General features: G+C 46.2%; 1 protein-coding gene across 6 annotated transcripts; it reads left to right on the top strand.

Moving 5' to 3' along the window:
* Positions 1-260: 260 nt before the first annotated feature.
* On the top strand, positions 261-19,287 carry Mettl22 (methyltransferase like 22). Of its 6 annotated transcripts, none has more exons than XM_027423928.2 (12): positions 287-351; positions 1,821-1,881; positions 3,562-3,696; positions 6,124-6,486; positions 10,376-10,416; positions 10,505-10,649; positions 12,398-12,469; positions 12,977-13,030; positions 14,039-14,119; positions 15,400-15,502; positions 17,376-17,544; positions 19,181-19,287. In XM_027423928.2, the coding sequence occupies exons 3-12, from the start codon at positions 3,591-3,593 to the stop codon at positions 19,214-19,216; spliced, it is 1,170 nt and encodes a 389-aa protein (XP_027279729.1). In that variant the 5' UTR covers positions 287-351; positions 1,821-1,881; positions 3,562-3,590; the 3' UTR covers positions 19,217-19,287. The 6 variants fall into 6 exon arrangements, with proteins under 6 accessions (XP_027279728.1, XP_027279732.1, XP_035303854.1 ...); XM_035447962.1 differs by lacking the exon at positions 287-351 and adding an exon at positions 622-981; XM_027423927.2 differs by lacking the exon at positions 1,821-1,881 and having other exon boundaries at positions 261-351.
* Positions 19,288-25,206: the final 5,919 nt, after the last annotated feature.

Below are 25,206 nucleotides of genomic sequence, written 5' to 3'. Positions count from 1 at the left end.
GACTGTGGTAACACCTGAACCAAATTAACTTTTTTTTTTCTTCTGTGTTGGGCTCTCTCCACCGCTGAGATCCTGAGTCCTATTTAAACTCTTTCTCAATACCCAAGCGCAGATGTGTCTCCTCCACTCCAGCAGGCCATGTTAGCAACTCAACCAGGTGACAGCTGTGCATCTCACCACCTGGCTATAGCCACAGCGCTAAGCCAGAGCAGCAGGTGCTGGCTGGCAGCGGCCATGCGCATGCGCGATCCAGGGAGCTTATACCACGCCTGCGCAGTCTGTCTGTCATGGCGGCTTCCTGAGTCCTACGGTGAGGGACTCGCGTGGGACTCCAGCCCAGGGTCACGGCGGGTAAGCGCCAGGGAGAGGCGACGGGACCGGGCAGGGCCCAGGGAATGTCTTGGCTTTGAAAGCCAAGCTTCCACAACCTTGAAGCCTGAACCCCAGTTCCGCCCTCAGCCTCAGTTTCCCCTTCTCTAAGGGATCTCTCTCGGCTTCCGTACTGAGTGAGGCAGTCCCACTTGGTGTGGCATTCGGAAGGGAAGGCGGGTCAGTGACCGGCTCTTCACAGGGCACCCACGAGTCAGTGACCGGCAGGGAAGGGAGGCGGTCCCTGGAGCGCCCCCTGCGCGCGTGGCCAGCTTTTCTCACAGCCCTGGGCGCTCCAACTTCCTGGCTTTCCCTTATCCAGCTCCTAATTCTTGATTATTGAGTGGGAGTGCATCTCACTCGACAGGGAGGAGGGAAGTCCTTTCAAGGCCACCATCCCAGCAGACTGGTTTGGGAAACAACACTGACTGCAGGCCCTTAAAGAAAGAATTCCTAGGAGGAACCAGAAACCCCTCCAGCCCTGACTTTCCCTGGTGGAAACTGCATCTGCTATTTCTAAGTAGAGAAACTGGTCCAAGGTCTTTCTTTATCCATCTTCCCAGCACTGTCTTCTATAACCATGATACTAGAGTTTACTTCCGAGTCCTAAAGGTATGCTTGTCTCATTTAATCCTCACACAGGCCCCAAAATAGACAGGAGTGCCTCTCTATTTCCAAAATGCTGCTTCCCAAGAGAGTCAGGTAAAAAAAAAAAAAAAAAAAAAGATTCTCCTAAGCTAACCTGGGACTTCCCATCTCAGGCCACATTTCTTGGGACGCCTGCTTAGTTGAGACTTTTAAGTAGAAGAACTTGACTAGGAGTTAGCAATAAATTTCTTTCCCATTTATATGTAAGACAAGTTGGACTTTGCTTCCCCATTTTCAGAAAGTGCGATGAGCATTCACTCTCTAGGGTGTAATTTTTTTATTCCAGCAAAATTGCACCATAGCAACACATGCTATCCTTTAATTCATGTTCAACGTTGCCAAAGACAGCAGGAAGGTTTTTTGTTTGTTTGTTTGTTTTGGGTTTTTTTGGCAAAATAAACAACAAGAACAAAACCCAAAGGCGAAATACTCTAGGCAGGAGGCTTGTCTTGCCTCCAGAATTAGGGGAGCCAGTCTTCCTCCAACCAGTCTGTGGGTGGGGCCTGGGCTGCATTTCCTCTGCCTGCATCTTGTCTGAGTTTGTTGCCAGTGGTTTTGCTGATGGCTGATACACATGAAATCCAGCATCAGTTTGGCTGATTTCCAGCCCCTGTTCACACAGCCTGCTTGTTTTGCTGGCTTATGTCGTGAAGGAAAAAGCAAGCTTGGAGAACAACTTTCTGTGTTGGTATCTTTGTCATTCCCTGGCAGTCATCTATATACAGGAGCTCCAGCTGTGGGTAGTTAGAACACGAAGACTTCTGAATTATGATAATAAAAGTAATTTTTTTTCCATCATCCAGTTTGAAGTCATGGAAGTCCCAAAAGGTCTGATGACACACAGCTAGTACACACACCAGCCAGGTAGGAACTGTTCCTGTAGGCGGCAGTTAAGGTCAGGTTTAGACCAAGCTCAGAGCAAAGAAGTTGGTGTGATTTTACACCTGTTGTGATTGAAGCACTCTGCTCAATGCTTTACCCCACCTCCCTCACCACCACACTCCTGCATGGTGGGATTATGACAATAGGTCCAAAGAGGTAAAGTGATTTTGCCCAGGGTCCATATCTAGGAGGTGGAGACCATGGTTTATACCCAGTTGCCTAACTTCAAAGCCCAACAAACAGCCACTGCTTAGTGCTCTGTGATAAGGCAGAACAGTTGGTTGGAGGAATCCTTCCTGTTTGCAGCCATTGTGCCTTGGATATGGCTTTCTCAATTCTAATTGTGGTATTATGGTTCTATAGGAAATGTTTCTCAGAGATAGATGGGGAAAGAATTCAGTAGTTAAATGTCATGCAGCTCACTCTTAGTTCAAGGTAGGTCTGTTAGGGAGGTGGTCTACTAGATAGGCAGATATGTATTATTAGATAGATGGTCTCTATTAGATAGATGATCTCTACTATTAAGTAAATGGTCTAGTATCACATAGTCTCTGTTGTTAGAAAATGGTATTAGGTAGATGGTCTCCATTAGATAGATGGGCATATATTATTAGATGATCTTTATTATTAGGAAGATAGTCTGTTATATATAGGATCTCTATTATCAAATAAAAGGTCTCTATTATTAAATAGATGGTCTCTAATATTAGATGATATATATTGTTAGATATGTGGTCTCTACAATTAGATAGATAGTCTCTATTATTAGGTAGACATGGTCTCTATTAATAGGTAGATGGTCTCCATTATTAGATAAGTGGTCTTTGTTATTAGGTAGATGGTCTCTATTATTAGATAGATGGTCTCTATTGTTAGATAGATGGTCTCTGTTATTAGGTATATATGGTCTCTATTATTAGTAGAGATGGTCTCTATTATTAAATAGATGGTCTCTATTAGTAGGTACATGGTCTCTATTGTTAGGTAGAGGTGGTCTCTATTATTAGGTAGATGGTCTCTTATTAGATAGATGTTATATATTATTAGATAGGGTGAATACACATGACAAAGTGCTAGTTTTCCGTCAATCCAGGTGATGGATATGTGATTGTTTATTACGCAGTCTCTTTAGCTTTCTTCTTTCTCTCTCTCTCTCTCTCTCTCTCTCTCTCTCTCTCTCTCTCTCTCTCTCTCTCTCTCTTTGGTTTTTTGAAACAGGGTTTCTCAGTGTAGCTTTGGCCCTGAACTCACTGTATAGACCAGGCTGGCCTTGAACTAACTCCGAGATCCTTCTGCCTCTGCCTCCCAAGTGCTGGGATTAAAGGTGTGTACCACCACTGCCTGACTCCCCAGCTTTCTTGATTGAAAAATGTAGGTAGTACAGACCTGTCATCCTGCTGAGATCATAAATTCAAGGTTTATCTGGACTACAGAATAAGTCAAGACCCCCTGTCTCAAAATAGAAACAGGGCTGGGGATATAGTGCAGTGATGAAGAGCTTGCCTAGCTGGTTAGAGGCCTTGGGCTCAATCCTCAGCACCACAGATGAGAGAAGAGGGAGGGAAGGAAGTGTAAAGGGTCTTGTCCAGGAAAGAGCTTCCCAGCCTTCCCTTGGCCACGTGGTGAGAGCCACCATCCTGAGTACTTGCTCTTCCCTCTCAGGGGCATCCCAAGAATAACATGGGCCAGCCATGGACGAGGTCACCTTCAAAAGTGACACTGTGCTATCTGATGTCCACCTGTACACCCCCAACCAGAGACACCTCATGGTGCGGCTGAATGGCATGGGGCAACCAGGTAAGATACAGGCCTGGATGGGGCAGCCTGGTGCCTGGTGGAGCCCACTTAATCTTCTCCCTTTTCTCATGCTTCTTTTGGGGGTAAAGACTGAATTGTTTAGTTGTCATCTTTTTTTGTCACCTTTTTTTTTTATTAAAATTTTATTGCAAAAAAAAAAAAACCTGAAAACAAAGTTCACACACCAAATTTGACCAGACCTAAAGTCTATATGTGAACTTTTATACAGTTGGCCATTCTGTATATTTCTATACAGAATAGCCATTCTGAAGCCTTGCAACTTCACATTGGATTTTATGGTTTCACTATCCCACTTATCCTACACACACACACACACACACACACACACACACACACACACACACACACAAATTCATGATGCAGTTTAAATTAGAACAGCAACAAACTTTGTTTTCTTTAGTGAATCAAGTTCCTTTACTTATACTCAGCATGTCACTTAAAGTGTCCTTCCTTCACTGAGCACATGCCTCTGCTTTCCTGAAAACCTGCTGAGTGTCACAGGAGTGACAAGCAGGAGTGAGTGATCCCACAGTCCTCGCAGGAATGATGCCTGTGTGTGCTTTGTGTGTGTGTGTGTGTGTGTGTGTGTGTGTGTGTGTGTGTGCTGCCTGTGTGTGTAGGCCCCCGGTAGTCACCTTCATCCTGTGCCTGGCTGCTCTGTTCCCTTCCTCCTCAGCTTCCCGTCTTTTCTCCTGCACAGCCTTGCTGGCTCCTCTTCCTATAGCCAAGCATAGCTTTGGAAAATGCAAACCCAGCCATAGCACTGCCCTGACTTGGATTCCCCATGGTACCCCATGGCCCCCCATGGCTCTAAGGGACATGGGGCCTTCTACTGGGCCTATGAACCTTAGCCAGTGTGCCCAGACTAGTCATCTTCCCCTCCTTGATCTCTATTGCCACCTTCACCTCTATCTGTCCCTCAAATTCTGCACCACTTTCCTTCTTCAGCCCCAACTGCTGGCTGTCTTTGTAAGCCCTACAGCCACCTTCCCTAGTCAGTTACTCTGCATTCATTCATTCTTTGGTGTGCTTATTAATAGTTGTCCCAGTTTGGATAACACATTATACCAGGCATTGGCAAACTACAGCCTGTGGGGCCAAAACTGGCCCTACTTTGTTTTTATAAGTAATGTTTTGTTGAAATGCCACCAGGCCTGCTTTGTTTGTATGTTTTTATGACTACAAACATTTGGGTAGTTGCAGCAAGGATCATATGGCTCAAATAACTTAGGATATTTGTTTCTTGACCTGCTGAAGAAAGATTTGCTGGTCCCAGCCTTATATTGGTCGCCACTGTGTGTCTGTAAATATCTTGTTTACTTTAATGTTCCAACACTACAACCCCTAAATGTAAGCACCCTAAGTTGCTACATTCTACTTTGTAGCCCCACAATGTTCACAGTGCCATTTTCCTGGGAGATGGTGAACAGTGAGCTGTGTCTGATAAAATCAGGTGAGGGAACAGAGGTAGAAAGGACGGAGGACTCTGAGGCAGCCTCTGTGCTCACTGGGGTTGGCTTCGGCTGGCTTGCAGTAGATGCCCTTATTCCTGGGATGCAAGCTTGGAAACAGACTCAGAGCAAACAGGTGCCTGACCCAACCTAGTACTAAATATTTTCAAGTCCTCGCTCTTTTTGTCTCTGGCACAACTCCCCTGGCACATGTACACTTACTGAAATCTGTCTTGGTGACTTTCTGGCCATTGTCTTGCCATCCTTAAAAAGCTGAAGCACTAGGCACCCTGGGTCTGTATCCTGCCTGGGCCATTTTACCAGCTCATTCACCCACTGAGCCTCAATGTCTTTGTCTATAAAATGAGCTAGTATACTGTTTTCATGGTGACTCTGCAGTTAATCACATGACACAGGCCATGTGCCTGCACAGGCACTCCCTCAGCAGAGGCTGCTCCATAAGGGGCTGCTGCGCCTGCTCTGGTGGCCACTGCTGAGTCCAGCCAGCCTTTGCTGCTGCTTGGTCTGTACAAACCATCTGGCCTTTAAAGGTATCTGCAGTTGAGCTGGATATGTGGTTCACTTAGTAGAGCACTTGCTTAGCACACGCACAGCCCTGGATTTGAACCCCAGCACCACATAAAACTGGACATATGGTGCTTGTGTATGATCCAAATACTGGGTGGTAAAACCAGGAGGATCAGAATTTGAAGCACTAGGCACCCTGGGTCTGTATCCTGCCTGAGCCATTTTACCAGCTCATTCACCCACTGAGCCTCAATGTCTTTGTCTATAAAATGAGCTAGTATACTGTTTTCATGGTGACTCTGCAGTTAATCACATAACTACATAAGGTACCTGCTAAAGCATCCCCAGTTAGCAGTCCCACTTCTCAAAGAAGAGGAAATGGACAAGAGCCTTGGCATTGCCCACTCTGTTTTTGTCTCGCTTACAGTCTTCCTGTCCCAGTTCAAGCTCCTGTGGAGTCGGGACTCTTGGACACACTCAGGGGCTGAGGACAGTGGTCCCAGAGATGTCGCCACACAGGAGACCTCTCCTGCTGGGTCAGAAAGTGGCCACAGTCATGAGGATTTGTCCCTCCAGGCTGGGGATGACATCACCATCCAGGAACGGTTGAATGTTCCCCTGGATGAGGATGGGGACCTGGATGTGGTACGAAGACCACGAGCTGCTTCTGATCCCAACCCAGCAGAGCCTGCAAGAAACAAGGTACATCCCATGATTCTAGCACAGGAAGAAGATGACCTCCTGGGAGATGAGGAGCAAGAGAACTGCCCCCACAGCATCATCAAAATAGGTAAATAAAGGTCTTGTTCTCTGGCCATCAAGGCAGCATCACAGTGGCTGTTGGAGCACAATAGAGTTTTGGGTATCAGCTCTGAGTTCAGAAGTGATGCTAGTGAGCTGGGAACAGGTAATGCCGCAGCTATCAGAGTCTATTCCAAGAGTCTTGCTCAAGACTCTTCAGTGGCTCCCCATTGCCTTGGGGATGAAATCCAGATGACTCAGCTTAAAAAGCTGGAGTGACATGGTCTCCACTCACCTCTCGCCACCATTGAACCTTATGACCCAAGACCTTTACATGTTCTCCTCCCTTCTGGTTCTCTGCTGGTCTGCACTTTCGACCTTGGCTGCTTGCTACCGACCTCTACTTTTAGCACATTCCTAAGTGCCCCAGGTCCCAGCTCAGGTACCACTTCCTCCAGAAAGCTCTGCTTCTGCCTCCTGCTATCTTTTTCTCTAACCCAGTGTGCAAGAGTGCAGGTCAGGACAGAGTTTGTGGGGTGCTTGGCTGAGCTCAGTGGAAACAGGAAGCCATAGGAAAAGCAGTAGCCAGAGAGTGGAATAGAGAGAGATGTCAGTTCATAGCAACCTGCCCTGGGCCATTCAAAACGGTTGGAAGCTGGCAGTGGTAGGCAATGAGAAGGATAGGTGATAAGGCCCCAATAAAGGGATTTTGACAGACACTCAGAGACAACACTATGACAGGCAAAGCAAGGGTCTGAGGACCCCAGGTGTTGTGTGACACTATTTCTAGAAAGACATGAGCAAACATCTGATAGGGAATGTTTTTCATATATACGTTTGTCTTATTGGTTGATGAATAAAACATTGATTGGCCAGGCAGGATGATAGATAGGACTGGGGGACAAGGAGGATTCTGGGAAATGTAGGCAGAGAGGAGTCGTCATATGATCCCAGGAAGTGACATAGCTGGGCAGAAACTGCCACTAACTAACTATAGAGGTCTGGAGGTCTGTACAGACAGGCAGGAAGTGACATAGCTAGACAGAATCAGGATATAAGCAGGGACAAACAGGAAATTGCTCTTTTCTCTGTGGAGATGCTGAGCAGTCATCAGGTAACAGGCAAAGGAGTTGCAGGTCTAGCATATCCCCATAAGATAAGACCACGTGGAAATACTTAGATTAATAGAAATGGGTTAAAAATTAAGACAGAACTAGCTAGTAAGAAGCTCAAGTCACCAGCTAACAGTTTCATAACTAATATAGCATCTGCATATTCATTTGGGGCTGATGAGGCTCTGGGTCCAGGCTGGCAGGAAGAATGCTTGCAACAAATATCTACTCATCCCAGATAGGGAACCGAAGACAGACCAAAGTGAGGATACCATTGAAGTCTAACTTAGTGAACCTATGTGTTTTATTGGGTTTACTTACAAGAATATGGGTGAGGGATCACTTATAGGAGCAGAAATGACTCGACACAGCTTGCATCATCAAAGCTCACCCCATCACTGGTGGTGGCTCCCAAAAAACGGCAACCCTGAAGCACAACTGCACAAGACAGAATATGTGTTGCTTACTCAAGAGTGACAGCTGCCCACCCTTGGTCAAGCCTCATCCCTTTAACTTTATGTCTGCCGTCTAGTGTTTATTGCAGCTGATATTCCTGGGGTCACCAGGAACCAAGGCACACCTACTTCCAGCATCCACCAAAACCCAAATATTTTAACATTAATAGAAGACCAATAAATCTGTAACTTAACATGGGTGTTTTCAGTCCCCTGATTCTAGTTTGCTTTCTATTGCTGTAGTGAACATCGTGATCAAAAGCAACTCAGGGAAGAAACAGTTTATTAGGCTTATGTGTCTGATCACTGCCCGTCACTAAGAGAAATCAGGGCAGGACCCATCGAGAACACTGATTAGTGGCTTTGCTCTTAGCCTTATATTTGGCGGCCTTTCTTGATTGTTTATTGACATAGTAAAGCCCAAGCACTATGAACAGCGCTACCCATGGGCAAGTGGTCATGGACTGCATGAGAAAGGGGAAAAAGCCAGGAAGCATCATTCTGCCATAGTCTGCTTCAGGCACTACCTCTCGGTTCCTGTCGGTTCCTGTCTTATATGCCTGTCCTGTCTTCCCTTCATGATGGACTGATGTACAGATATAAACAAAATAAGTTGCTTTTGGTCAGTGTTTTATCACAACCATGGGCAAATAAAACTGGATGCTTCCCTTCCCCTCCAGGACAAGAGTAACGGAGTGTGTTGTACCACAGTGACTCTGGCCTCCACTGAGCATGTGTTAGGAACACTGTCTTACAAACTTGTTGGGAACCTTTATCGTTTATTACAGAAGTAGCAATTGATATTCTGGGTATCAACTCCAGAATATTTGTTACTGTGAATTTGGCTGTATATAGAACAAAAAGGCCCCAGAGAAAGGAAATTCCTTCTCACTGGAGCATCAGCAGTAAGAGCTGCACCCTCCGGATCTCACACTACAGAGCCTTAGTCTTCCCTTTGATATAGCAATGAGAAGCCCCCTTTAATCAGTTAACAGCACATATTGCAAGTCACGCCTGCCTCCCCCACCAGACTTAAGTTTGCCAGGATATTTTGCAAGTCATGTCCAGAGGAGAGACATGAGGCACCTGCTTTTCTCAAGATCCTACCCACCTTCCTGGCTCTGAGAGCATGATCTTTTGTCAGAGAGTTGTTAAGTGTGCTTGTGGATACAAAAACTAGAAATCTTGTGGGATAGGAGAGACTTCTGGAGAACTTTTGGAGACATTTTAGAAAAAACTTTAGAGAATTTTTTTTAATTTTTTATTTTTTTTGAACTTTAGAGAATTTTTAAGGAGAACTTTAAGAGAGCTTTTAGAGAAAGAACTTTTGAGGTGAGAGCTTCTAGAGAGAAATCTTAGAGAGATTTTGAGGAAGAACTTTTTGGGAAGAACATTTTCTTGAAGAATAAAGAGCCATGGAGGAGCACATGTGTGAGTCGGTTTATTTCCCTCTCACCCTCAGGCTCCTTTTAGAAAAACCCTCCCCGCCTGCTGTCTAGCCCCTAGTCTGGACCCTGAGAGAGTATCAAGGTTGGAACTTGAATGCTCTCGTTACAAGCTAAAGACAAATTGCCACAGGAAAGGTGGAAAAGCGACCTCCCCAACTGCCGCTCCTACTGCTTTCCTGTGGCCTAGGGTCTTTAGACTTGGAAGTTCTTCTCTGAGCCAGGGTTCTCATCTACCTCAAGACAGCATTCAGAATTTCGTTCTGAGATATTTTTGAATTCAGAATATATAGCAACTACTCTTCTCATGAACTTTTTCTTTTTCTTTTTTCTTTTTCTTTTTTGGTTTTTCAAGACAGTTTCTCTGTGTAACAGCTCTGGTAGTCCTAGAACTTTCTTTGTAGAACAGGCTGGCTCGAACTCACAGAGATCCCAATGCTGGGATTAAAGACATTTGTCACCATTGCCCAGTTTCTCATGTACTTTATACATATACATATACATACATACTTACATATTGAAACTTACTGTGTTAGCTTCTGGTGCAGTTGTAAGCATAAGAAAATACTTTGGCAGTAGCTGCAATTATTAGCATGTAAATATATTTCAGTTTTAAAATGGCAGTTCATATAGTGTGATAAATGTGTGTGCTTTCACTGGGTTGAGACCTGATGTGCCCCCTGATTCCTGGGCCACAGGGCAGTCATCTAGTGACCTTAAGGGAAATGGGCCACATACCTGGCCTCAGTGACACTCCTACCTGCTCCCACCTGGCAGCATAGCCCATGCCTCTGCTTCTCTTTTGGTCATTTAACTCTACTACCCATCCAGTCAGGCTGGCAGACTGCCACATTGCCCCTCTCTCTGTCTTCTGTCTACCTTCACTTCACCATGGATGTTTTTCTTTTGGTTTCTGTCCTATCTAGAGCATACCATGGCCACACCTCTGGAGGATGTAGGCAAACAGGTGGGTAGGCCCTGTCCATTTCCTGTGGCCCCTGAGGGTCTCTCCAGAGCCTCAAGTCACCTGTGGTTCTATGTCATCTCTCTTGCAGGTGTGGCGGGGCGCCCTCTTCCTGGCAGACTATATCCTGTTCCGAAGGGACCTCTTCCAAGGATGCACTGTGCTGGAGCTTGGTGCAGGCACAGGACTTGCCAGCATTGTGGCAGCCACCATGGCGCATACTGTTTATTGTACAGGTAATGACTCCACTCTGTGGCTCAGATGAGGGACTGCTGGGCTCCATGATACATGCTGTCTATAAAAGTGAACAAGGTCACCAGGAGATGGACACCAGTGGCTCTGGGTTTCCCCAACTTCCCCTGGTTCTCCCGCTCTCCATTTTTTTGTCCACGTGGCACTCAACACCCAGCCATCACAGTGTCACCCTGTAGCCACAAGACCACTGTGCATGCAGTATCTGGTGCCCTTTCCCTGTTCGCCCTCTAAGGAAGAGCAAACATCCTGAGAAACCTCTAAGCTGTTCTCTGAACAGGCATCACACACTGCTTTACCATTTGTGTCTGATGATAGAAACAGGGCTTGTTCTTAGGACAAAGTGTAAAACAGATAATTAAAATGACTCATAATGTTACAATCCCCAGAGTGACTCCACAGTATGCGATGTATTAGACACTGCTGTGGGCCAAGAACAGTTCCAAAGCATAAGCAAAGCAAGTCCTGACCCCAGGGACTCACCAAGAAACTTACTTTGAACCATTCATGTATGAATGTGTGCACGTCTGCATGTGTGTTACAGTCTACTATCTTTTTGTAATTTATCTTTTTTTTCCGTTTTTCTTTTTTTCTTCCAGGTTTTTGGTCTGTTTTCAAGACAGGGTTTCTCTGTGTAACTTTAGCTGTCCTGGAACTCACTCTGTAGACCAGGCTGGCATCAAATTCACAGAGGTCTGCCTGCCTCTGTCTCTGCCTCTGCCTCCCAATTTCTGGGATTAAAGGCCTATGTCACTACTGCCCAGCGTAATTTATCATCTTTTTTCTCTTACATGTTCTCCTTTTTTTTAAGTTTTGTTTTTTGTTTTTTAAATTTTGAGACAGTCTCACTGTGTTTCCCAGTTGACCTGGAACACATCTGCCTCTGCCTCTGCCTCTGCCTCCCAAAGTGCTAGGATAAAGGTGTGTTCCACCATGCCCAACTTATTTTTAAATTTAAAATTTAAATTTAAAATTTAAATTTAAAATTTTAAAATATATATATATTTTTAGTCTGCTCTTCCAGACTACCCAGGTTCAATTTCCAGCACTCATTTGGCAGGTCGCAACTATCTATAACTCCAAAATCTGACACCCTCACACAGACATACATGTAGGCAAAACATCAATGCACATAAAATAAAAATAAATAAATTAAAAAAGAGAGAACAGCATGGTATCTCAACCTTGGAGCTATCTTTCCATCACCCTTTATACTCTTAAGGAATAACTAAATCTCTATAAATAGTTACTATATACTATGAGTATAAATATAGAATAAATAGTTATTATATACTGTGTGAGTGCACACCTCACACACATACACAGAGCCACAAATCTTGAGAAGTATTTCTTCAAGAACATGTTCCTGTGTCCTTAAAACTTATCCTAAGTGTAACTTAATAACTAGACCATTTTTATCATTTTGTTTACCTTGCCAGGCATTCTGGTCATCCTGTGCTTTTTCACATTTGTCAGTTGCAGCCGTGAACACCTTTGTAATCCTTACAGTGATAGGCTGGGCAAACTGATTTAACATTTAAATTTGAAATTACATCAGATTCACACGGAAGTTCCTGAAATAATCTAGAACGTGTCACATAGCCTTCATCCAGCTTCTAGAGATGCTAACACTTTAAATGACCATACCTCAGCAGTCCCACTACTGGTGGTGGCTCCCCATGAAAAAAACAATGGAACCCATGTGTCATGGTGCACCCTTCTGTCATTTCAGATGTCGGCACAGACCTCCTGACCATGTGCCAACGAAATGTTGCCCTCAACAGCCACCTGGCTGCCACTGGAGGTGAGGACCGGTATTGGGGGGTTTGAGAGCAGGCAACACTGTCATCCAGTGGGCACAGTGTTGGGAGTAGCATCTCTTTGCATCAGATGAAGGGAAGATAGAGGGCAACTGTTTCATTGGAGCATATAGATGACCTGGCCTTGGGCACAGTGAAACCTTCCTGACATCCCTGGGCTGACAGACAAGTCCATCCCCTCCTCCATGTGTTTGTTCATTCTGTTAGTATTACCTCAATCACATAGTCTCAAGTCATCTGCTGACCTACCAGCCCCTCTGGGTGGCCAGTCTCCAGGGATCAGGACCAGGACTGACAGATGTTTATATTCCCTGTAGCTGTCACTGAACACTGAAAACATGTGGGAAGAGAAAGGGGTATGGGAAAGAGGGCCAATAGAGGAATTGGCAGAAGGTAACTGCCCAGTTAGATGGTGAGGATGATGGGAGAGTTGGGGTGCTTTTTGTTTCCCATTTATGTGCAGTTTGGGAGTTCTGTCTACTTTTTTGCAGATGGCGTGATTAAGGTCAAGGAGCTGGACTGGCTGAAAGACGACCTCTGCACAGGTGTGTGCTTCTTACAGTGTTGCCTTAAGTTCAGTGGCTCCTCTGTGGTACCCAAAGGTCTCAGCTCTGTGGCCTAAGTGAGCCACAGAGTCCTGGCTGCCTCCACAGTCCCATATCTTGTGGAAGGTTTCCTCCACATGCTTCTGAGCCCTAGCTAGTCGTTTACTCTTGCCACATGCTGGGCACTTAACTGCATGCTGCTGTTTACACCTCCCTCTCTCTCTGTGTGTGTGTGTGTGTGTGTGTGTGTGTGTGTGGTCTGGGACCTCTGGGTCCTAACCACTTCCCAGGAAGCCCAGCAAGTGGCTGGGGAGTTTAAATTCTTCCAGACATGTCAGACCTGATATTCGCTATTTATACAACATCATCTTTCTTTTTCCCTGTCAATAAGGGTAGTCTTACTGTCACCTCCCTAGCACCTTGTTGTAAGCCCTTGATCCTTGACCTTCCCAGCCATCTTCTGAGAGAGGTTTTAGTAGGCCTTTCTGTAAACACAAAAACTGAATCCAGGGTGATGTAACCTGTTTCATGGTCTCACACAGTGACTAAATTTGTGTGGTGGTAGACAGATAACGTTCTCACAGGGCTCCTGGACAAGTGGCAAGAATGGATGGAACCCACAGGCCCCTCACTGGTGGGAAGGGTGCCCCTTAATGGTGTGGTTGTCCCCAAGGTGCAGGGCATTCTGTCTCCAGCTCTATCTTTCTTTCTCTTCCTTCCTTCCTACCTTCCTTCTTTCTTCTCTTTCTTTTCTTTTTTTTTTTTATTTTAAACAAAACCTCATTTAGGTAGCTCTGGCTGTCTTGGAACTCGCTCTGTAGACCAGGCTGGCCTCAAACTCACAAAGATCCACCTGCCTCAGCCTCCTGAGTGCTGGGATTACCAGGTGTACCACCCCACCCAGCTCAGCCTTGACTCTTGTCCTGAAGCTCCCTTTGGCTGCTTTGTAATAAGAGCTGGTGGCCAGCAAAGGAAGGAATGGCCACTCAGTCTTCTCTTCTTTGACAGATCCCAAAGTCCCCTTCAGCTGGTCAGAGGAAGATGTCAGGGACATGTATGATCACACCACAGTGCTGTTTGCAGCTGAAGGTGAGTGGTTCTCTTTCATCCTATGTCCTTGTCATTACCCGAGTCATACAGTATCCCCCTTGTGCAGAGGGCATGAGCTCCTTGTGCTGATAGATAAGCAGTAGGGAAACCAGAAATGTTAAACATGCAGGGTTATCTTAACGGAGGAGCTGTATACCTCTTTTCTGCTCGGAAACCTGGGAGTGGGTGTAGTTAACAGCCTGCTGATGTGCGCTCTCTGTAGAGCCAAGCCACACCACATCCCCCAGAATGTTATGTTTGTCCCTGGCTCTTCCTGCTTAGACCTTTATCTTGAGCATTGTTTCTCAGTCAGAGAACCCATCCCCAGGGGTGATGTTACAAGTCCAGATCGTCTCCCAGGCCCTTAAGCTATAGAGCCATTCTTACGGAGTACTTTGTCACATGTACTTTGCAAAAGAGTTTCGATGTATTCACTCCTTAAGCTTTATTGCAATAATTGTCACCAGGAAACCTTTTTGCAAAGTTATACTGGGCTTAAATATGTCCAAAATAAACTGTCTGGGGTCAGACTCTAGAAGTTTGACCAACGCCAGCTGACTAAGTCCTGTTGAACCAGATTTCATTCTTGCCTCACACGGATGTTACTTTGCCAATCCTGGTGTTTGCAGAGACCCCAAATCCTTACCTGCTTTGAGTGAATTCTCCAGAGAGATGTCAAATTAGCACCTTCCCTGCACTGGAAGGCACTAGCAGCCCTAAGAATGACTCCTTCAACTTCATCTTGATGAGTAAGAAGGGAGCTGCTTATGGAAGGACAGTAGCTAGCTGTGTTTCCCCAGAGTCACTACCCCACCTTACCAAGCTCCTATTTTGTGTAACTGTCAGTCCATAGAATTGACAAAGACCTGGCTTCAGATCATTGCCCAGTGTCAAAGCAGTGGAGGTGACTGTAGGCACACACACACACACACACACACACACACACACACACACACACACACACACACACACACACGTAAGTAATTCTGGGAAAGTCGAACATTTATGCCTATTCTGTCCTTGTCCTTACAAAGGTCTCAGCAAGCACTGCCCAACTGGCTCTGATTTGTTGTGGTCTGCCATGTGGAACAGATAATAGCAGCTTGCTGTGAGACACACTAGTTAGGACTAGCCTCACTATGCTCTTAGAGACATCCTAGAAGCTCCTTTCCAGACCATTCTTCCATAGCTGCTACTGTTTGTGTTGATAAGTTCCACTCCATGGTGTTTCTGTCGATCCCTCTAAGTACACTTTTTCCCCAATGCCCGTCTTTCCCCAGTGTTCTACGATGATGACTTAACCGACGCCCTGTTTAACACGCTCTCCCGACTCGTCCACAGACTGAAAAATGCCTGCACGGCTATACTGTCGGTGGAAAAAAGGTGAGCTCTGCTGCTCCACAGCTGCACCCTGACTGTGGTATCTGCGCTCACTCGCTGCATCTGTCATGCCCTGCGGTTGCTGGGCTGCTGCTCACCCCTCATATCCATCTCCTCATTTAATCTGTGTTACACTTTTATCAGGCACAGCCAGCCTGGTCCCATTTCCAAATGGAACAGACAAGGCTGAGACACACTAGGGTGCTGGCCTCCAAGTCACATTGAGGTAGTGCCAGATGAGGACCTGCCTGGGACCAGACCCTTCACCACCTGTCATCTTCCTCATGCTAAGGCCATCATCATTAAGGACTGCCATTAGTATCACTTAAACTTTGTTTTTCTATGAAAAGGAAGTTTTCTGTGTTCCTATGTCCTCAATAAAACTTAAAAATGAAATGGTCAGTAAAAATAAGAATGAAGGGACTCCTTTGTGGAAGCCACATATTTCCTCATATTGTCTCTGTGCCCTCTGCTAGGACCCCTGCAGGGTATCTTTGCTTCAGTTTTGCCTCTTCCACACCAGCTTTTGGTTCAAAGCTGAACATCTTGGGCTCTCATCACAGCATAGTTTATCCCAATAACTCCCAAGTCCCTCCTTCAGACAGCATCCAGTAGAAGCAAGGACCTCATTTAGATCCTCATCCATAGACTATAAACAAGAGACTTAAGGCAGATGGGAAAAGCTGAATTCTGTAAATGACATTTTAAGTTACTGTTTGCATGGCCAGGAGGATCAGAAGCTCAAAGCTAGACTCAGCCATATACTGAATTCAGGCCTACCTGGGCTACCAGGAGACCCTGTCTCAAAAAATACAATAACAACAACCACCACCAAAAACCAAACAAACAGCTAGGCGTTGGTGGTGCACGCCTTTAATCCCAGCACTTGGGAGGCAGAGGCAGGTGGATCTCTGAGTTCGAGGCCAGCGTGGTCTCCAGAGCAAGTGCCAGGATAGGCTCCAAAGCTACACAGAGAAACCCTGTCTCGAAAAACAAAAAAAAAAACAAACAAATAAAAACACAACAATCAAGAACCAAACAAAAGGCTATTAATTTCATTTTGAGGAAAGAATTGATACCTTTCCTAGATATGTACATATGTATTTACTGGTGAAATGCCCAGATGTCTGGTATTTGCTTGTTGATGAGGGAGGTGTGAGGGACTCTGAAAACAGGAACAAGTGACTAAGAGTCAGTGGTAGCCAAAGCTGGCCAATGGCTTCATGGCAACTTGCTATACAGTCATGCTTGGATATTTGAGATTTTTTACAATAAAAGATTAGAAAAAGAAAGGGTCATGAAGATAGTTTAATGGGTGAAGCACTTGGTAGACAAAATGAGCATCCCCAGCATCCAGGAAAATGCCAAGTAGTGGTGGCCTCCAGATTACAAGCCTGGGTTCAACTGAGAGACCTTGTCTCAACATAAGGTAGAAGAGTATGTCAGCCTCTGGCCTCCACACTTACACATACACACACAACACACACATGCAGAAAAAAAGACAGATGAACACTGATTTCACGGTAAATCATTTAAAGATTGCCTGTTCCACAGCTTCTCGTTCCCCCTTCCCATAGATGGTACCCACAGCACCCAGCCAGCAAATCTGCCCTGGAATCTATTTGCAGCAACTCTTGAGGTAGGCATCCGCCTTTCCCAGGTGTCATCTTGGCTCCTTAAATCCTCGTCTGTGAGCAGAGCCGATAGCCATGCTCACATCTGTGCAGGCTCTGGAAGGAAGCTGCCTAAAGGCTGGATGCAGAGTAGACTAGTCCAGACCCAGTGGCGGGCACTAAGTGGGAAACAAGCTGTGAGGATGCAATGGAGTGAGCCCTTCCTGGTCATGATGAGTGTGTTGCTCCTGCTCAATCCACAGGTTCAACTTCACACTGAGACACTTGGATGTCACCTGTGAAGCCTACGATCACTTCCGTGCCTCCTTGGACTCGCTGGAGAAGCTGGCTGATGGCAGGCTGCGCTTCATGGTGGAACCTGTGGAGGCCTCCTTCCCGCAGCTGCTCATCTATGAGCGCATCCGGCAGCTGGTAGATGCAGCCCCCCCCCCCCTTGTGAGGGTGGTGGGAAACAAAGCCATGGGCCAGCCTTACCGTCCCATCCCATCCATCATATGCCCAGGAGAGGCTGCAGATTTAACATTGTCTGTGATCCCTGGGGTGTCAACCCATTCTCAATAGTCCCCTTGACTAGAGCAGCTCTATGGCTGTCTCGTGTTCTTTCTCTTTAGGCAATTAAGACTCCAGAGGAAGCTAGAGGGCAGGCATCAGTTACTTTCCTCCTTGCTGTGACATGTGTATGACCAAAGCAACCTCAGAGGGAATGTTTATTCTGGGTCACATTTCAAGAGGGCATAGTCACCATGTCAGGGAAGACTAGGCCACAGGAGCAGGTGGCAGCTGGTCATATTGCACCCACCCTCAGGAAGCAGTGAACAGGAAGTGGGACTAGCCTGCACACAGTGACTCGCTTCCTCTTCTCCTGCAAGCCTCCACCTCCTCAAGGTTTCACACCCTTCCTAAGCAGTGCATCCACATGGGGACCAAGTGTAGGAGACACTCCAAATTCAAACCCCAACAAAGCAGAAGGCCATTTATTTGGGGAGCAGTAAGTCAGTGGGAAGGGCCAGGGAGTCCTGCAGCTGGTAAGGCAGGTCTGGGTGCTGCCTGATGAAAGCAGTGGAAGGAAATGGGGGAGGGTTGGTTTCACTCCCAGTGTGAGGGGGTTGCCCCTCACAATGGGAAAGTCATAGCTGCAGGAGTGTGAGGCAACTGGTCCCCGGCATCCACAGTCAGAAAGCAGAGACAGGTGAATGCTGGTGCTCAACTAACTTCTCCCTTTTAAGTCAAGGGCCCCAGCCCATGGTACAGTGCCGCCCACATTTAGGATGGGTTTCACCACCTTAATTAACCCAGTCTAGAACTCCCATCACAGACATGTACAGAGGCTTGTCTCCTGGGTGAGCCTAGATCCTGTCAAGTGATAGTATTGACCATCATGCTAATGGCTACATCGACTCTGTGGAGATGCTGCTGCTTCCCTAGCCAAGCATGAAGGCTCATACTAGGCCGTGGGTAATCCTGCAGTTGTAACCACATGTGCTTAGTGCCATACACCTTTTGTCCACTGCCTTAGTTAATGCACCCAGCTAGGCACTGGTGGTCTGGGACGTCACCTTATAGCCAAGGAACCTGCTATTACAGCTTTTAAACCCAACACTTAGAGTAAATTTGAAAACTCAAAATTACCCTGAAAATTACCAAGGGCTGGATTCACAGAAGTCCATCTGGAATCCTGAGTTCTCTCAGCCTTTTGGCCATAGAAATCAGGCCTCGTTCTTAGGAGAGGGAAGGCAGTGACAGAGGGAAGGGCCTGGCTTTCTCAAGCTCCCTCCTTCATTCCTTCTTAGGAAATGGAGTAGATGCATACCACAGTGGTTAAGGTCCCCGAAATGGCAAGACTGTGACCACTTGCTGCTATTCCTTCAGTCCCTTGTGACCATGTGACATGCCAACATCACTTTGGCTACTTCTAGACTTGATCTATACAGCCACGGTGCCACTATATAGTGGCCAGAACCTTGAAGACAGGAAGGCCCCCATCCCTGCCCTGGTGTCATAGCTCTGCTATGTGACTCCTCAGACCCTGTCATTTCTGTTGTTGCAGGAGCTCTGGAAGATCAGAGTGGAACCAACAGCATGAGTCACCTCTGATGTGACCTCTTGACTGTTACTTAATATATTTTGAATAAAAACAAACCCTCTGTGCACTGAGATACTGTCATTTTAAACACAGTGAGTGAGTGGCCCTCGAAATACCCAAGCTGGTTTCCTGGATCCATCACTACCTGCAGCAATAGCCCCAAAATATTGTTGCTCAGAGTGTGGTGGCTTGGCTCTCTCATGCTTGTCACACAGCTCCCAAGTGCTCCCAAGACACTTGGTCAAAGTAAGCAAATGATCTGTCTGACTGCACTCTGGTTATTTCTATGGTGTATTTTCCTGTGGGGGTGGGACCATGACTGTGTCATCACTTTTCAACTTCCACTTGCCCAGCATATGTGAAGTCCTGGGTTCTATTGAAAATTATATAGAGGAGGGCTGAGGTCTAGCTCAGTTGGTGGAATATTTGTCTAGCAGATGCACAGAACCCTGGAATTCATCCCTAGCACCATGGGTGTGGCAGTACATAGCTGTAATGCCCTTGTTAAGAGGTATCCACCAGCCGGGCAGTGATGACACACGCCTTTAGTCCCAGCACCCAGGAGGCAGAGACAGACGGATCTCTGTGAGTTTGAGACCAGCCTGGTCTACAAGAGCTAGTTCTAGGACAGCCTCCAAAGCCACAGAGAAACCCTGTCTCGAAAAACCAAAAAAAAAAAAAAAAAAAAAAAAAAAAAAAAAAAAAAAAAGGTATCCACTAGAGATACTACTCATACACAGGTTTGTGCCAATAGAAAGTCTTAAGTTGGATGTGGTGGTGCAGGCCTTTAATCCCAGCACTTGGGAGGCAAAGGCAGGTGGATCTCTGAGTTGGTGGCCAGCCTGGTCTACAGAGCGAGTTCCAGGACAGCCAGGCATACACAGAGAAACCCTGTCTTGGAAACAAAAACAAAAAGTCTAATTAACCAGCTGGTGACTACACTGAGTGTTTGAGACCCAACTGCAGTCCTGAGCCTTTCTCAGGGTGGGCTTTTAAGCACAAAACCCACATCCTGGGTTGACATGCCTCAGTTAGCAAGAACAGTTAGCCAAATGAAGACTGCAGAAGCCAGAAAGCAAGGCTAGTCCTTTCTCGGAACTATGGAATTTTGATTGACTAGGTCTTTGTTCCCATTCTGGTAGATGTTGGTGTCTACATGCTGGTTTTCAAAGCATGGATGGTACTTCCATCATGGTATCAGTTGTGCCAAGGGCTAGGGTCTGATACACCAGCACTCAGGAGGATGAGGCAGGAGAATGAAAGTTCAAGGTTGGTCTGGTGAGATGGCCGCTTGTAGCAGAGTCTGAGGACCTGAGTTCAGATCCACAACACTGACATAAAATCTAGGCATGGCCCTGCAGAGGGGAGTGGAACAGGCAAAGACAGGCAGATCTCTGGAGCTCACTGGCTGTCCAACCAAGCTAAGCCAGTGAGCTCCAGGCTCTGTGAGAGCCGTTATCTCAAGGTAGAGAGCATTGAAGAGGACACCTGCCCTCAGCCTCTGCCCTCCACATGTACTGAATAGAAACTTTGGAGAACAGTCAAGCAACCCTTGAAGCTCATTGGCCAGCCAGTCTAGCCAATTCAATCAGGGCCTAAAAGGAGAGATGGACAGAGAATAGATACTCAACATCAACCTCTGGTGTACACACACACACACACACACACACACACACACACACACACACACACAGCCTCTCTAAAATGAAATATCCTTCAAAATGACCCCCACAAAGGGCCAGGCATGGTGGCACACACTTTTAATCCTAGCCCTTGAGAGACAGAGACAGTCGGATCTATGTGAAATTGCGACCAGCCTTTTCTACATACTGAGTTCCAAGACAGCCAAGGCTACATAGAGAGACCCTATCTCAAAAACAAAGAAAAGGAAATAAACCAGACAGGAGACCCAGTGAGTGACAATTCCCTAGCACTCTGGGAATTTATGCAATTGTCCCTAAGCAGTAGACTGGTGCTTTCACCCAGCTCATGGGGGCAGGCCACTTTTATGTCTAAACCACTCATCCTAAGAGCTTGCTCCTGGCAGCCCAGAATTCCGCTTGACTGTAATTCACGGTGCCATCAGAGCTTCACGTCCCAGTCCAGCCTCTGTGTTTTACAACTTCCAGAGAGCCTTTGCAAGAGCTTTTTGCAGCAATATTTCAGGATCATCAAACCATTGAGATACATGGTAAGTAATTAACCCAAGCCATTGGACTCAATTTTTTTCTTGACACATTATAACATTATCAGAGAAATATATGGCCCAAAGAGATGATGTGGCTGCTCAACCATAGCCTGGACAGAAAAGATTTGTTCAATCAAAAAAAGCATGGTTCTATATCCCTCTGCTCCCCCACCAGCTTCTTAGATAACTACATCTGGATCAGTAGAGGTCCAGATGCTACCAATTCTAACCTGGTTCCTAGACAGAGCCTCCCTCTGCAATTAACATGCCCATGGTATGTTCCATGATGGTGGTTCAGAGCACATGGGTAACACCAAGACTGCAATGTGTCACTTCTGGTTGTAGACACACTCAAGGGCTCTGAATTTGAGTCCATTGCTAGAGTGCTTGCCTATCATGCATAAACTCCTGGGTTCGATCTCTTGTGCTACATTAAACTGTACACATGTCTTTAATTCCTGCACTGAAAGGCAAGGGAAGACAATCAGAAGTTTCAGGTCATCCTTGACTGCATAGTAAGTAAATCTTAGGCTGGCCTGTTGAGACCCTGTCTCAACAACAGTGAAGGCTCAGTCAGTAGAGTGTAAGTGTGAGGACCCGAGTTTACTCCCCAGGCATGGCCATGTGATGCACTGTGGCATGCACTTGGAATCCCAAGTCTGGGGAAGCAGAGCGGGACCTCAGGAGTTCAGAGGCCAGACAGCCTAGCCTGCCTGCGTGGTGAGTTTCAGGCCAGTGAGAGACCATTAAAAAAAAAAAAGGTAAAGAAAAAGGTAAAGCTCGGGAGATGGCTCAGCAGCTAAGATCACTGGCTGCTCTTCAGAGGACCTGGGTTTGATTCCCAGCACTCATAACTCTAGTCCTAGGGGATCTGGTGCCCACACAGTTTTATTGCTGTAGGCAGTAAAGCCTTCATTAACTGGAAGTTCAGCAAGCCTGCTTACTACTTTGAGACTCAGCTGGTAGTGAGTGAAGGCTGAAGATGACAACGCAGATCCTCCCCATCCCGGATGTTTGTGTTTGGAGGACCCACTTGGAGAATACTTACCCAGGCTTGGGAGCACAACTGTATTCGTGATACAAACTCACTACCACCAGCCATGCTGTTCCCTCACAAGCTTCACCTCCAAACCGTGGGGAAAACCTGACTTTAGACCAACCTAGGACAGCATGCTCCAGGGAAGGATGGTGGCACACACCTGCAATCCAAGAACTAGAGTGACAGAGGCAGGAACATTGTTAGCTCTAGGCCAGCCTGGGCCACATAATGAGGCAGACCCTGCCTCGATTGAAAAAGAAAAGAAAGGTCAGCATGGTGGCGCACACCTTTAATCCCAGCCAGCGTGTGGGAGGCAGAGGCAGTCAGATCTCTGAGAGTTTGAAGCCAGCCTGGTTTACATAGTTTTAGGACAGCCAGGACAGAGACAGACAGAGACAGACAGAGACAGACAAAAACAGAGGAAAGAACAAAGGGACAAGAAGTCATAGCCTCTCAGAACCTAGTTGCTATATTTTTAATTTTTATTCATTTATTTGAGTGAGAGAGAGAGAGAGAACAAATGGAGAATCATTGTAACTGTGATACCAATGTCCTTTCTCTGTGACACCCTTTAGTTCATACTTTCAAGTCTCTGTGACCACAGAACTCAACAGATATAACTTAACAGGGCAAAGGCTTACTTTGGGCCATGATTTCCAAGGGTTTCAGCCCACCATGGTGGGGAAGATGCACTGTGAAACTGAGGACACACAGGAGCCAGGGTCCCAATAGACTCTTCCAAGGCTTACTCCTAGGGACTGGCTTCTCCCAGCCAGGCCCAATGCCCTTAAGATTCCACAGCATACCAAAGAAGTACTGCCAGTCTCAGTCCAACAGCTCTGAGGGACATCAGATTCAAGGCTCAGTGCCCACCATGCTCCTGGATCCAGAGAATGCTGTCCTGGAAGTAACTGCAGTCAGGGCCCTGGGGAACTTTTCTGAGGTCACATATTTGTTGTGAGGCATGAAGTCGGGACATATAGTTCCAGAGTCCACCACTCCAAGTAACTTACCCACATGATGAAATCAAGACATGGCAACTTATTAACATATGAAACTTATACACCACACTGCTAAACATCATTAACCCCAAGGAAGGAGAAGTGTAAAATGTTAGGGTGCATGCTGTATGCACATATTTCCTTATAGCTAGTGTACATTGTTTCTGAGGAAGTTTTGTTTTAACATGTTCTTCCTGTGTGTATGCAGTGCCCACAGAGGCAGAAGAGCATCCCATGCCTTGGCACTGGCCTTACAAACAGTTCTGAAACACCCCGTGGGTGCTGGGAATTGATCCTGAGTTCTAGAAGAGCTGCCAATGCTCTTAACTGCTGAGCCACCATTCCAACTGCCTAAGTTTTTTGTTTGGCTTGATTCTGATTAAAATGATAAAATGTTGGAAAGTAGAGGCAGAGTGATCTCTGAGTTCAAGGCCAGCCTGAACTACATAGTGAGTTCCAGAACAGCCAGGGCTACACAGGAAAACCCTGTCTTCTTGGAGAGGGAAAAAAATAAGATAAAAATAAACTTACTACACACACCTCATAAAGCCATCCTCTACTAAGTGAAAAGTTTCAAGACAAGTTCGTCAAACCAGCCATTCTTTTTGAAATATGGTTCTGTAACCAATTTAGAAAAACAAAAACAATTTCGGCCCAAAGAGTCTTTGGGCCGAAGAGGAAGACTTAAAGACATTGGAAGACCAGTTCTCAGGTGGGTTTGGGGCTGCAAGATACTGTACTCAGCAACACACCAAGTCCCAAAATATATAAAATGATACAACAATGGGCCTTCTCCATCACTGAGGGAATTCAGAGCCAGCCTGAGATAGAGATCCCTTGGGACTGGCTTTTGCATTCACATGCCAGCCTAATGCTGTGTCTATCATATTCTTTGTGGATGCTGAGTGTTACTAGGAACCGCATAGACATGGGGAAGGGGGCTTCCACATTTCACTGGGAGCTGCACCCAACAGACATATGACACAGTGCATAATAGCCCTAATGTGGGACCCCCTCTGTTCCAGCTTCACCATGGGGCTATTGATGTTGTTTTGCTAATTGTTAGGGCACTGGGCAACTTAGGTTGTAGCAAGTGCTTTCCGTTGACATATTTTCAACTACAGGTCTGTGGAGACAGGACTTGACAGTAAATTGAGCAGCTGTCCATACCATAATGCCAGGAAGCATAAAGAAGAGTGATTCAGTGCCCAGAAGTGAGTTGCAAGGTGATCTTAGAGCAAAACCTTGACCAGTGTTTCCATATGCCATTGATTAGAATGTGGTTTACAATACCATAAAACTAAAGCCACAAGATGTTTTCCTGCTTGGGATGATAGTCCCCATGGAAACCATGTTTTTACCCTGTAGGACAATTCCTGAGTTTGTTTCATAGAAATCCTATCTCATCTTCCAACCCCACCCCCATTACCTATAAATAACCCTGGCTTTTTGTGTCCCTTGGTAAACATGTTTTCCCATCTAGTCTTTCACTGGTAAAGTAAATAAGGCTTTGATATGTGTTCCCACTTGTTTTTTTAGTTCAAGCTGGCCTCAGACTCACTAGATAGCTGAGAATGACCTAAATGTATAATCCTCCTACCTCTACCTCTTGAGTTCTAGGATTATAGACCCAATCCCCCATCTAGTTTATGTGATACTGGGGACTGAAGGCAGGGCTTCTTGGGTGCCAGGTTAGCCCTCTGCCAACAGAACTGCAGTTCTAGCCCTGGGCCTTGTTCTTGATCCCAACTTCAAGATCACC

This window comes from Cricetulus griseus, chromosome 7, assembly GCF_003668045.3.
Source record: "Cricetulus griseus strain 17A/GY chromosome 7, alternate assembly CriGri-PICRH-1.0, whole genome shotgun sequence".
In the NCBI taxonomy this organism is placed as follows: Eukaryota; Metazoa; Chordata; class Mammalia; order Rodentia; family Cricetidae; genus Cricetulus; species Cricetulus griseus.
The sequence above is the reverse complement of the archived record's forward strand: the minus strand, read 5'-3'. Positions and strand labels throughout refer to the sequence as shown.

Excerpts from the sequence above, each read along its gene's own strand:
- Mettl22 (XM_027423927.2), top strand. The coding sequence starts at position 3,591 with ATGGACGAGGTCACCTTCAAAAGTGACACTGTGCTATCTGATGTCCAC. Across the intron at positions 12,470-12,976 it reads CCACCTGGCTGCCACTGGAG|ATGGCGTGATTAAGGTCAAG; the intron begins GTGAGGACCGGT and ends ACTTTTTTGCAG. Across the intron at positions 13,031-14,038 it reads GAAAGACGACCTCTGCACAG|ATCCCAAAGTCCCCTTCAGC; the intron begins GTGTGTGCTTCT and ends CTTCTTTGACAG.